This window comes from Perca fluviatilis, chromosome 24 (genome assembly GCF_010015445.1).
Source record: "Perca fluviatilis chromosome 24, GENO_Pfluv_1.0, whole genome shotgun sequence".
Taxonomy (NCBI): domain Eukaryota; kingdom Metazoa; phylum Chordata; class Actinopteri; order Perciformes; family Percidae; genus Perca; species Perca fluviatilis.
This window is the reverse complement of record NC_053135.1, coordinates 2,149,199-2,163,869: the sequence shown is the minus strand read 5'-3', so window position 1 is coordinate 2,163,869 and position 14,671 is coordinate 2,149,199. Positions and strand designations below refer to the sequence as shown.

At 38.2% G+C, this 14,671-nt stretch overlaps 1 protein-coding gene across 7 annotated transcripts in view; it reads left to right on the top strand.

The window, feature by feature from the left end:
• Nucleotides 1–14,671, top strand: part of LOC120554188 — a 48,199-nt gene that overhangs the window by 9,430 nt on the left and 24,098 nt on the right. For all 7 annotated transcript variants that reach the window (XM_039792905.1, XM_039792907.1, XM_039792904.1 and 4 more), the window contains exons 2-3: nucleotides 13,824–13,890; nucleotides 14,256–14,657. In XM_039792905.1, the coding sequence (XP_039648839.1) occupies nucleotides 14,303–14,657 (355 nt within the window). In that variant the 5' untranslated portion in view covers nucleotides 13,824–13,890; nucleotides 14,256–14,302. The remainder of the gene's footprint in view (nucleotides 1–13,823; nucleotides 13,891–14,255; nucleotides 14,658–14,671) is intronic.

Here is a 14,671-nt window from a genome sequence, read left to right as displayed (position 1 = left end):
ATAGCAACGTCAAAATATGTCAAAATATGTATTTTTGAACTCGATTTTCTCCGTAATTCTACAGTAAATATGGACATATGGGGCATCATTGGAAACATTATAATCTATAGTATATGAATCAGGTGAAAAATTCAACGGACAAGCATATTTGGCCGTTAGGGGGCAGTGCAAAGTCAGCATCTGTTGCAATAGCAACGTCAAAATATGTCAAAATGTATTTTTGAACTCGATTTTCTCCGTAATTCTACAGTAAATATGGACATATGGGGCATCATTGGAAACCTTATGATCGATAGTATATGAATCACGTGAAAAAGTCAACGGACAACCATATTTGGCCGTTAGGGGGCAGTGCAAAGTCAGCATCTGTTGCAATAGCAATGTCAAAATATGTATTTTTGAACTCGATTTTCTCCGTAATTCTACAGTAAATATGGACATATGGGGCATCATTGGAAACATTATAATCTATAGTATATGAATCAGGTGAGAAATTCAACGGACAGCCATATTTGGCCGTTAGGGGGCAGTGCAAAGTCAGCATCTGTTGCAATAGCATAGTCAAAATATGTCAAAATATGTATTTTTGAACTCGATTTTCTCCGTAATTCTACAGTAAATATGGACATATGGGGCATCATTGGAAACCTTATGATCGATAGTATATGAATCACGTGAGAAATTCAACGGACAAGCATATTTGGCCATTAGGGGGCAGTGCAAATTCAGCATCTGTTGCAATAGCAACGTCAAAATATGTATTTTTGAACTCGATTTTCTCCGTAATTCTACAGTAAATATGGACATATGGGGCATCATTGGAAACATTATAATCTATAGTATGTGAATCAGGTGAGAAATTCAACGGACAAGCTTATTTGGCCATTAGGGGGCAGTGCAAATTCAGCATCTATTGCAATAGCAACTTCAAAATATGTATTTTTGAACTCGATTTTCTCCGTAATTCTACAGTAAATATGGACATATGGGGCATCATTGGAAACATTATAATCTATAGTATATGAATCAGGTGAGAAATTCAACGGACAACCATATTTGGCCGTTAGGGGGCAGTGCAAAGTCAGCATCTGTTGCAATAGCGACGTCAAAATATGTAAAAATATGTATTTTTGAACTCGATTTTCTCCGTAATTCTACAGTAAATATGGACATATGGGGCATCATTGGAAACATTATAATCTATAGTATGTGAATCAGGTGAGAAATTCAACGGACAAGCATATTTGGCCGTTAGGGGGCAGTACAAAGTCAGCATCTGTTGCAATAGCGACGTCAAAATATGTATTTTTGAACTCGATTTTCTCCGTAATTCTACAGTAAATATGGACATATGGGGCATCATTGGAAACATTATAATCTATAGTATGTGAATCAGGTGAGAAAGTCAACGGACAAGCTTATTTGGCCATTAGGGGGCAGTGCAAATTCAGCATCTATTGCAATAGCAACTTCAAAATATGTATTTTTGAACTCGATTTTCTCCGTAATTCTACAGTAAATATGGACATATGGGGCATCATTGGAAACATTATAATCTATAGTATATGAATCAGGTGAGAAATTCAACGGACAACCATATTTGGCCGTTAGGGGGCAGTGCAAAGTCAGCATCTGTTGCAATAGCGACGTCAAAATATGTAAAAATATGTATTTTTGAACTCGATTTTCTCCGTAATTCTACAGTAAATATGGACATATGGGGCATCATTGGAAACATTATAATCTATAGTATGTGAATCAGGTGAGAAATTCAACGGACAGCCATATTTGGCCGTTAGGGGGCAGTGCAAAGTCAGCATCTGTTGCAATAGCATAGTCAAAATATGTCAAAATATGTATTTTTGAACTCGATTTTCTCCGTAATTCTACAGTAAATATGGACATATGGGGCATCATTGGAAACATTATGATCGATAGTATATGAATCACGTGAGAAATTCAACGGACAAGCATATTTGGCCATTAGGGGGCAGTGCAAATTCAGCATCTGTTGCAATAGCAACGTCAAAATATGTATTTTTAACTTCGATTTTCTCCGTAATTCTACAGTAAATATGGACATATGGGGCATCATTGGAAACATTATAATCTATAGTATGTGAATCAGGTGAGAAATTCAACGGACAAGCTTATTTGGCCATTAGGGGGCAGTGCAAATTCAGCATCTATTGCAATAGCAACTTCAAAATATGTATTTTTGAACTCGATTTTCTCCGTAATTCTACAGTAAATATGGACATATGGGGCATCATTGGAAACATTATAATCTATAGTATATGAATCAGGTGAGAAATTCAACGGACAACCATATTTGGCCGTTAGGGGGCAGTGCAAAGTCAGCATCTGTTGCAATAGCGACGTCAAAATATGTAAAATATGTATTTTTGAACTCGATTTTCTCCGTAATTCTACAGTAAATATGGACATATGGGGCATCATTGGAAACATTATAATCTATAGTATGTGAATCAGGTGAGAAATTCAACGGACAAGCATATTTGGCCGTTAGGGGGCGTACAAAGTCAGCATCTGTTGCAATAGCGACGTCAAAATATGTATTTTTGAACTCGATTTTCTCCGTAATTCTACAGTAAATATGGACATATGGGGCATCATTGGAAACATTATAATCTATAGTATGTGAATCAGGTGAGAAATTCAACGGACAAGCTTATTTGGCCATTAGGGGGCAGTGCAAATTCAGCATCTATTGCAATAGCAACTTCAAAATATGTATTTTGAACTCGATTTTCTCCGTAATTCTACAGTAAATATGGACATATGGGGCATCATTGGAAACATTATAATCTATAGTATATGAATCAGGTGAGAAATTCAACGGACAACCATATTTGGCCGTTAGGGGGCAGTGCAAAGTCAGCATCTGTTGCACAGGAGACGTCAAAATATGTCAAAATATGTATTTTTGAACTCGATTTTCTCCGTAATTCTACAGTAAATATGGACATATGGGGCATCATTGGAAACATTATAATCTATAGTATGTGAATCAGGTGAGAAATTCAACGGACAAGCATATTTGGCCGTTAGGGGGCAGTACAAAGTCAGCATCTGTTGCAATAGCGACGTCAAAATATGTATTTTTGAACTCGATTTTCTCCGTAATTCTACAGTAAATATGGACATATGGGGCATCATTGGAAACATTATAATCTATAGTATGTGAATCAGGTGAGAAATTCAACGGACAAGCATATTTGGCCGTTAGGGGGCAGTACAAAGTCAGCATCTGTTGCAATAGCAACGTCAAAATATGTCAAAATATGTATTTTTGAACTCGATTTTCTCCGTAATTCTACAGTAAATATGGACATATGGGGCATCATTGGAAACCTTATGATCGATAGTATATGAATCACGTGAAAAATTCAACGGACAAGCATATTTGGCCATTAGGGGGCAGTGCAAATTCAGCATCTGTTGCAATAGCAACGTCAAAATATGTATTTTTGAACTCGATTTTCTCCGTAATTCTACAGTAAATATGGACATATGGGGCATCATTGGAAACATTATAATCTATAGTATGTGAATCAGGTGAGAAATTCAACGGACAAGCTTATTTGGCCATTAGGGGGCAGTGCAAATTCAGCATCTATTGCAATAGCAACTTCAAAATATGTATTTTTGAACTCGATTTTCTCCGTAATTCTACAGTAAATATGGACATATGGGGCATCATTGGAAACATTATAATCTATAGTATATGAATCAGGTGAGAAATTCAACGGACAACCATATTTGGCCGTTAGGGGGCAGTGCAAAGTCAGCATCTGTTGCAATAGCATAGTCAAAATATGTCAAAATATGTATTTTTGAACTCGATTTTCTCCGTAATTCTACAGTAAATATGGACATATGGGGCATCATTGGAAACATTATAATCTATAGTATATGAATCAGGTGAAAAAGTCAACGGACAACCATATTTGGCCGTTAGGGGGCAGTGCAAAGTCAGCATCTGTTGCAATAGCAACGTCAAAATATGTATTTTGAACTCGATTTTCTCCGTAATTCTACAGTAAATATGGACATATGGGGCATCATTGGAAACATTATAATCTATAGTATATGAATCAAGTGAGAAATTCAACGGACAACCATATTTGGCCGTTAGGGGACAGTGCAAAGTCAGCATCTGTTGCAATAGCGACGTCAAAATATGTCAAAATATGTATTTTTGAACTCGATTTTCTCCGTAATTCTACAGTAAATATGGACATATGGGGCATCATTGGAAACCTTATGATCGATAGTATGTGAATCAGGTGAGAAATTCAACGGACAAGCATATTTGGCCGTTAGGGGACAGTGCAAAGTCAGCATCTGTTGCAATAGCAACGTCAAAATATGTATTTTTGAACTCGATTTTCTCCGTAATTCTACAGTAAATATGGACATATGGGGCATCATTGGAAACATTATAATCTATAGTATGTGAATCAGGTGAAATTCAGGACAAGCTTATTTGTGGGGCGAGGGTTTACAAAATTGTATTTTTGACTTTTCATTTTAGGGGCAGTACAAGTCAGCATCTGTTGCAATAGGACGTCAAAAAGTTTTTTAACTCGATTTTCTCCGTAATTCTACAGTAAATATGGCATATGGGGCATCATTGGAACATTATAATCTATAGTATGTGTTTAGGTGAAATTCAACGGACAAGCATATTGCCGTTAGGGGCAGTGCAAAGTCAGCATCTGTTGCAATAGCAACGTCAAAATATGTCAAAATATTTTTTGACTCGATTTTTCCGTTCTACAGTAAATATGGCATATGGGGCATCATTGAAACCTTATGATCGATAGTATATGAATCACGTGAAAAATTCAACGGACAAGCATATTTGGCCATTAGGGCAGTGCAAATTCAGCATCTGTGCAATAGCAACGTCAAAATATGTAATTTTGAACTCGATTTTCTCCGTAATTCTACAGTAAATATGGACATATGGGGCATCATTGGAAACATTATAATCTATAGTATGTGAATCAGGTGAGAAATTCAACGGACAAGCTTTTTCGGCCTTAGGGGGCAGTTCAAATTCAGCATCTATTGCAATAGCAACTTCAAAATATGTATTTTTGAACTCGATTTTCTCCGTAATTCTACAGTAAATATGGACATATGGGGCATCATTGGAAACATTATAATCTATAGTATATGAATCAGGTGAGAAATTCAACGGACAACCATATTTGGCCGTTAGGGGGCAGTGCAAAGTCAGCATCTGTTGCAATAGCATAGTCAAAATATGTCAAAATATGTATTTTTGAACTCGATTTTTCGGTAATTCTACAGTAAATATGGACATATGGGGCATCATTGGAAACATAATAATCTATAGTATATGAATCAGGTGAAAAGTCAACGGACAACCATATTTGGCCGTTAGGGGCAGTGCAAAGTCAGCATCTGTTGCAGCAACAGCGTCAAAATATGTATTTTGAACTTCGATTTTCTCCGTAATTCTACAGTAAATATGGACATATGGGGCATCATTGGAAACATTATAATCTATAGTATATGAATCAAGTGAGAAATTCAACGGACAACCATATTTGGCCGTTAGGGGACAGTGCAAAGTCAGCATCTGTTGCAATAGCGACGTCAAAATATGTCAAAATATGTATTTTGAACCTCTCGATTTTCTCCGTACATTCTACAGTAAATATGGACATATGGGGCATCATTGGAAACCTTATGATCGATAGTATGTGAATCAGGTGAAATTCAACGGACAAGCATATTTGGCCGTTAGGGGACAGTGCAAAGTCAGCATCTGTTGCAATAGCAACGTCAAAATATGTATTTTTGAACTCGATTTTCTCCGTAATTCTACAGTAAATATGGACATATGGGGCATCATTGGAAACATTATAATCTATAGTATGTGAATCAGGTGAGAAATTCAACGGACAAGCTTATTTGGCCATTAGGGGGCAGTGCAAATTCAGCATCTATTGCAATAGCAACTTCAAAATATGTATTTTGAACTCGATTTTCTCGTAATTCTACAGTAAATATGGACATATGGGGCATCATTGGAAACATTATAATCTATAGTATATGAATCAGGTGAGAAATTCAACGGACAACCATATTTGGCCGTTAGGGGGCAGTGCAAAAGTCAGCATCTGTTGCAATAGCATAGTCAAAATATGCCAAAATATGTATTTTTGAACTCGATTTTCTCCGTAATTCTACAGTAAATATGGACATATGGGGCATCATTGGAAACCTTATGATCGATAGTATGTGAATCAGGTGAGAAATTCAACGGACAAGCATATTTGGCCGTTAGGGGACAGTGCAAAGTCAGCATCTGTTGCAATAGCAACGTCAAAATATGTATTTTTGAACTCGATTTTCTCCGTAATTCTACAGTAAATATGGACATATGGGGCATCATTGGAAACATTATAATCTATAGTATGTGAATCAGGTGAGAAATTCAACGGACAACCATATTTGGCCGTTAGGGGGCAGTGCAAAGTCAGCATCTGTTGCAATAGCATAGTCAAAATATGTCAAAATATGTATTTTTGAACTCGATTTTCTCCATACCTCTACCGTAAATATGGACATATGGGGCATCATTGGAAACATTATAATCTATAGTATATGAATCAGGTGAAAAAGTCAACGGACAAGCATATTTGGCCGTTAGGGGGCAGTGCAAAGTCAGCATCTGTTGCAATAGCAACGTCAAAATATGTATTTTGAACTCGATTTTCTCCGTAATTCTACAGTAAATATGGACATATGGGGCATCATTGGATACATTATAATCTATAGTATATGAATCAAGTGAGAAATTCAACGGACAACCATATTTGGCCGTTAGGGGACAGTGACAAAGTCAGCATCTGTTGCAATAGCGACGTCAAAATATGTCAAAATATGTATTTTTGAACTCGATTTTCTCCATACCTCTACCGTAAATATGGACATATGGGGCATCATTGGAAACATTATAATCGATAGTATGTGAATCAGGTAAGAAATTCAACGGACAAGCATATTTGGCCGTTAGGGGCAGTGCAAAGTCAGCATCTGTTGCAATAGCGACGTCAAAATATGTCAAAATATGTATTTTTGAACTCGATTTTCTCCGTAATTCTACAGTAAATATGGACATATGGGGCATCATTGGATACATTATAATCTATAGTATATGAATCAAGTGAGAAATTCAACGGACAACCATATTTGGCCGTTAGGGGACAGTGCAAAGTCAGCATCTGTTGCAATAGCGACGTCAAAATATGTCAAAATATGTATTTTTGAACTCGATTTTCTCCATACCTCTACCGTAAATATGGACATATGGGGCATCATTGGAAACATTATAATCTATAGTATGTGAATCAGGTAAGAAATTCAACGGACAAGCATATTTGGCCGTTAGGGGGCAGTGCAAAGTCAGCATCTGTTGCAATAGCGACGTCAAAATATGTCAAAATATGTATTTTTGAACTCGATTTTCTCCATACCTCTACCGTAAATATGGACATATGGGGCATCATTGGAAACATTATAATCTATAGTATGTGAATCAGGTGAGAAATTCAACGGACAAGCATATTTGGCCGTTAGGGGGCAGTGCAAAGTCAGCATCTGTTGCAATAGCAACGTCAAAATATGTATTTTTGAACTCGATTTTCTCCGTAATTCTACAGTAAATATGGACATATGGGGCATCATTGGAAACATTATAATCTATAGTATATGAATCAGGTGAAACATTCAACGGACAAGCATATTTGGCCGTTAGGGGGGCAGTGAAAAGTCAGCATGTGTTGCAATAGCATAGTCCTTAATATGTCAAAATATGTATTTTTGAACTCGATTTTCTCCGTAATTCTACAGTAAATATGGACATATGGGGCATCATTGGATACATTATAATCTATAGTATATGAATCAAGTGAGAAATTCAACGGACAAGCATATTTGGCCGTTAGGGGGCAGTACAAAGTCAGCATCTGTTGCAATAGCAACGTCAAAATATGTATTTTTGAACTCGATTTTCTCCGTAATTCTACAGTAAATATGGACATATGGGGCATCATTGGAAACATTATAATCTATAGTATGTTGAATCAGGTGAGAAATTCAACGGACAAGCATATTTGGCGTTAGGGGCAGTACAAAGTCAGCATCTGTTGCAATAGCGACGTCAAAATATGTATTTTTGAACTCCGATTTTCTCCGTAATTCTACATATATGGACATATGGGGCATCATTGGAAACATTATAATCTATAGTATATGTAATCAGTTGAGAAATTCAACGGACAAGCATTTGGCCTTAGGGCAGTAATCAGCATCTATTTCAATAGCAACGTCAAAATATGTATTTTTGAACTCGTTTTCTCCGTAATTCTACAGTAAATATGGACATATAGGGCATCATTGAAACATTATAATCTATAGTATATAATCAGGTAGAAAATTCAACGGACAAGCATATTTGGCCGTTAGGGGCAGTACAAAGTCAGCATCTGTTGCAATAGCAACGTCAAAATATGTCAAAATATGTATTTTTGAACTCGATTTTCTCGTAATTCTACGTAATATGACATGGGGCATATTGGACATTATAATCTATTTATATGATCAGTGAATTACGACCATTTTGGCCGTTAGGGGCAGTCAAAGTCAGCATCTGTTGCAATAGCGACGTCAAAATATGTCAAAATATGTATTTTTGAACTCGATTTTCTCCGCAATTCTACAGTAAATATGGACATATGGGGCATCATTGGAAACATTATAATCCATAGTATATGAATCAGGTAAGAAATTCAACGGACAAGCATATTTGGCCGTTAGGGGGGCAGTGCAAAGTCAGCATCTGTTGCAATAGCGACGTCAAAATATGTCAAAATATGTATTTTTGAACTCGATTTTCTCCGTAATTCTACAGTAAATATGGACATATGGGGCATCATTGGAAACATTATGATCGATAGTATATGAATCAGGTGAAACATTCAACGGACAAGCATATTTGGCCGTTAGGGGGCAGTGCAAAGTCAGCATCTGTTGCTATAGCAATGTCAAAATATGTATTTTTGAACTCGATGTTCTCCGTAATTCTACAGTAAATATGGACATATGGGGCATCATTGGAAACATTATAATCTATAGTATATGAATCAGGTGAGAGATTCAACGGACAACCATATTTGGCTGTTAGGGGACAGTGCAAAGTCAGCATCTGTTGCAATAGCAACGTCAAAATATGTCAAAATATGTATTTTTGAACTCGATTTTCTCCGTAATTCTACAGTAAATATGGACATATGGGGCATCATTGGAAACCTGATGATCGATAGTATATGAATCAGGTGAGAAAGTCAACGGACAAGCATATTTGGCAGTTAGGGGGCAGTGCAAAGTCAGCATCTGTTGTTATGTACAATTTTGAGATAAACACTGCCACCCAATGGCTGAAACAGGCATTTTTTAAGGTGGAATCGAAACTTAAAGAGAACCGGAGCGAATGTGGAGCCAAGTTCAGCGTTGTGCAATTTATTGTTGCTAACCATTGAGTTGGCACATCAACGGTTGCTTGCCTGTTGTTTAATAAGGCAATGATCTATATGCTGTGTATTTATTTTGTTCCATTTTTCTTTTTTTATAACCTATTTAGCTAATATTTTTATTGTGTACATGTATTGGGGTTAACGGGTAATTAAAGTACTAGTTCCGCTAGGGTAAATATTGTACCATTCACGGGTTTGCGGGTGTGGTAAGCATTTCCATGGTAACAGTGAGCTCCGTCAATCAGAGACGTCGCTGTTACGCTTAGGATTGTGGGTAGTGTAGTACTTCTCCATGACCTCGCAAATAAAACATGTTTTTCTTAAAACAAGGTTGATTTCATACAGATTTCTGGTGTTTACAGGGATATAAACCTTCGTTTCACAATCTCTGAGCTCGTGGTCAGTCTCTCTTGGATGGTTTAGACGGTTAAAAGATTGAGCTTGGTCTGGTGATAGCCAGACTAACACTGTTGAGCTCTACTAGAGGTTCTTCTACCAAATGAATAAATACATACACACAGATAACATTTAATTTATTATTGTCTTCCATGAATACGGTTGTATATAAATACAAATGTTATGTTAAATATATAGTATGATGCCCTAATTAACCCTAAAAAAAATATTTTTCAATTTCCCCAGTGTGGGATTAATAAAGTCTATCTGATCTTATCATGTTTAGTTACATTGACAGAGACCTGTGTAATAAATAATGTTATATATTATTATATATATTTCTATTCTGTACTTAAAAAGAACGTTGGCATGTTTGGTTGATGTTAAATTGTAGTGTTTTTTTTTTTTTAGAGAGAATATTCAACGTACAATATGTAACTTTCTGCCGCTAGGGGTCTCTCAACCAAAACAATGGACGGTAAAACTGGACTTTTGATGACGTTGTGAAGTTGCGTGGAATTATAGGAGTTATTAGTGGTTAAACACCTTCGCTGCCGGTTAGAATCTGCATCAGTTCACGGACGAGTTTACCCGTTCAAGTTTATTCACGTTACGTTTCATAACGTTTATTCATGTTATTGTAATAAAATAGCAGCAGTTTCCCCAACATAATTACGTTTTTCTTGATTAGATTTTTATTTGTAGCTGACCAGTTAGCTAGTGAGCCAGCAAGCTAACAGTAGCCAGCAGCTAAAACACAAAATATTTCACATATCAATGTCACCTTTTGGATGGTTTCAACACCGGGGCGGACGGGGTTTGTTGTAAGGCTAGCTAGCTACTAAACGAGGCTGAGAGACGGGTGTGGGTGGGGATTGCCGGGGAAATCTCCGCGACAGCGAGCCAGGACGTTCGATGCCGGTTGTGCAGCAGCAGAACATCTCCCAGCTGCCCGGAATTATCTCCCCTTCACTTTTCAGTAATCTTAACTTTTCGTTTTGGTGCTTAACCCACCTTTTGTCGGGTTGATTTAGCTAACCGTAAAGACAGCTAAACGCGAAGGGGGGAAAAATTCGGCAGGGAGGAGATTTTCGGCACATACACCGGTAGCGCTACGGACATGTAGCTAGCTACCGCTATGGATGGCTGCTGTTGTGACTCGGTGCTGGGACTGATATGGTCTGTTTCCCGACGTTTAATTAAACTGCCGTTAGCGTCGTAAGCACCTGGCACTGGAGATAAGTTCTGGCCGGGGGGGGGTTGCTGTAATGAAAGTAGCTGGCTGATAGCTGACTGGGGGCTAACGGTAACTAGCTAGCTATATGTCCCGGGGCTGTTGTCAGCTGTCATCCCGACTGAGTCTCTCTGCGCCGGGGGAGTGAGGCAGACAGACCGAGTAAGGCCTGACTGCAGTACGCAGAACGAGGAGTGGCTCAATGTGGGTGGAGCTAAACGTTTGACTCCGCCCACTTGCCAAATAGCAATTGGCAGAGCCATTTCTCTATCACTCTGGCAATTGGTCTGAGGGGAAAACACAGGACTTTCAAGCTGACCGGAGATCTTTTCCCGCGTGTGAAGTTCAGTGTTGCCAAGTCTGCTTACTATAAGCAACTTTGGGCTTGTTTTTCTGTAAAGTCGCTTACAAATATTGGTAGTCGCGGGTCGCGGTTTTTTTGGGCTTGTTTCTAAAGTGTAGTTGCTTATTTGGGCTTGTTCCCTGCTCCGCAATAAGTTGTCAAGCAGTCTTGCCTGTTCCCTCTGTCCCTCCCCTTTCCCCATACACACAGGAGACAGCAGAGTTTTTTCCCTCCCACATCCTGCTTCTAATTGGCTCTGACCCAGATGGCAACGAGTACTAGCCAATCAGAGGCAGAGCAGGGCAATCAGTTTTTTCTGTTTAGGAAAATGTCAGTGAGTGACTGGATTAAAATACGCGCGAGTCGCGACTGATGGTGAATGGACTGTAGAAGAGTTTTTGGAGGAACAAAAGCCTGGGGCAAAGTGGGCGAAATACGGGAAGAAATATAACAAAGACTGGGAGAAAAAGAAAGGAATAAAAGAATGGATTCAACCCGTCGTAATAATTTCTCCTGTTTCCGGGTTATAGCGATTTAAAAATGGGATCTTCTGCAGTCCCTGCAATAATAAATAAAGAATTTGTGAATTCAGGATGGTATTATGCAAATTGTAATTATCAAAGGTTATTATATACACATGTTTATATAATGTACTTGGTACATATTTGATATCCCATCAGTTTTCTAATGTTAAAAGGAGGTTTAACTCCCTATTGTAGTCAGTGTCCTGAAGCTCGGGGGAGAAAAATAAATAAACTACCGTGTGTACAGTTTTGCAAAACTGCGCACAGTTTACCAATCTGTCCACATGGATGTAAATTGACAATCTGTACCCACGGATTGTAAAACCGTGCACACAGTTTATTTATTTTTCTCTTCCCGGGGGTCCGTAGAAAAAGTCGCTTGTTTTGGGCTTGTTTTCACAGGCCTGGTTGCTTATTTGTCTCACGAGATCTGGCAACACTGGTGAAGTTTGCTTTTCCCGTTGTTCTTAACCCAACCGTCCGTTGTTGGCGTCCCCCAGAGACATGGGCTCGTTTCCCGCGAATTACGTTCGTGTTATCCTTTTCCTTAACCTGGCGGCGGAGTGGAACCAAAACATCTACCGGGAAATTTTGTAGACCACCGGCCGGCAGGCAGCGTCCGTCCGCGGGCACTCCGCCTCTGCCTTAACAACCGTCAGTTGTTGTCTGGCGTTCCCCAGAGACCAGGGCTCATTTCCCGGGAGTCATGTTTGCTTTCCTCGTTCTTCTTTTCCTAAACCCAACTCCGTTCTTTTTTCCTTTTTACAATTCAAATATCATTATTTATTATAATCTATATATAATATCATATTATAAAGGTGTTGCATTGACGTTAGAGAATGTGCTGCCTGATGTCCGCCACCAGATGGCGTGCCCACGGAGTCAAACGTTTAGCTCTGCCCACATTTGGCCCAACCCCGATCTGCGTACTGCAGTCAGGTGCAATTGGACAGACCGGGGTGTGCTAGCTGGCTAAATTAGCATTAGATTAATCGTCTATCTATACAGCTAACGTTAACGTTACTAGTGAAGTTATTCGTGGGTTAGCTCAGTCCTGTTAGCTGTGGTCGAAACAGTCATACTAAAAATAACTATTAGCGTGTTGAACGATGTTGTAACCTCATAATGTTACCCACAAAGCATTAGCATCAACGTTAGCACATTGTAGTAACGTTAAGCTGCTATCGATATTGAACTTACCAAATAGATAAGGTCTCTGTTGTATTACTGTGATAAAAAGTGGGATGTAATTAATCACAAAATGATGCTGTATGGCAAAAAAGCAGTATTACGGTTCCAAGTATTTTTTTTCTGTGACATTGTATGATTTACAATTACTCCTGAACGTATCATCTTGGTGCCAGTGTTCTGAGGAAGTTAGAGTAACTGGAGGGTGAAAGGTTATATGACGCCACTGACGGGCAACTAAAGGAAACGTGCCGTGTCTGAAAATAAAATAACAGATTTCTCTGGGTTTGACATTTGGTGGAAACATTTGGGATAGTGTAAGAACACAACTCATAAAAATATATAACATAGGTATGGTCATTTTTAGACATTTTAAAGCAGAAATGTTACATATTGTACCTTTAACTTTGAATGACATTTATAAGTGAAGTTACTTTTTCAGCCTTGAGTAGTGCCTGTAGATCTCATTCTCAAGCTGCAATGACTTCTAGCCTTTAACTTATTTGATTACTTGATATAAATATATTTTTTCTTGTCATCAGGAAAGTCCGTTACCGAAGGCGCTGAACAGCTGATGGAGTCTATCATCAGAGACTTTGAGGCCTCTGTGTAAGTGTCTCTCTCTGATATCCAGTCTGCAGTGTCTGTGTACGATGTAGTAAATAATTACTGCTTTTTTTCTGTCTCTCTTCTTTGTTAATGCAGTTTAAGCATAGTTTTTTGGATGCTTTTGAGTTGGTTTTTATGCAAAATTATGCAATATAATGTTCCTCATTAAACTAACCTGTGTCTTTAGTTAAGATGATATATTGAATAGTTAGTAGTCACCCACTGACAGGCTGCATTGTGGGTACAGACGGGCTTTTTTTTCTTGTTCTGCAGACAATATAAATATAGTTTTATATAATAGCTAATACATCACAAGCAGAATAATTGTTGTGGTTCACATGTTAGCCTTGTATTTTGTTCTCCAGATCATTGAAGTTGGGTCTGTGTGCAGAATATACAGAAGTAAGAACACATGGCTTCTACAACACGGTCTGCCTCAGATTACGTCAAGAATCACAGAGCCCGCCTTGTGGGAAAATTAAAGAATCTTTCTGTGATTCTGGAGAACTTGAATCAGGAGAACTCGGATAAGAAAAAAGTTTTAAGTGATGAGGAGGTCTGTGAAATAGAGCAAGCAGAGAAAACGGACTACAATAAAACCAGAAGAATACTGGACTCGGTCATTAAAAAAGGAGAAGCAGCCTGCTATGAGTTCCTCAGGATTATTTACATGACGAGGAAGAGGACATTAGATCCTGATCTGCACTACTGGATCAGCTGCTTTCCTTTCAAGGAAGACACAGAAATGGATACAAACTACTTACAAGGTATTTTAAAGCAG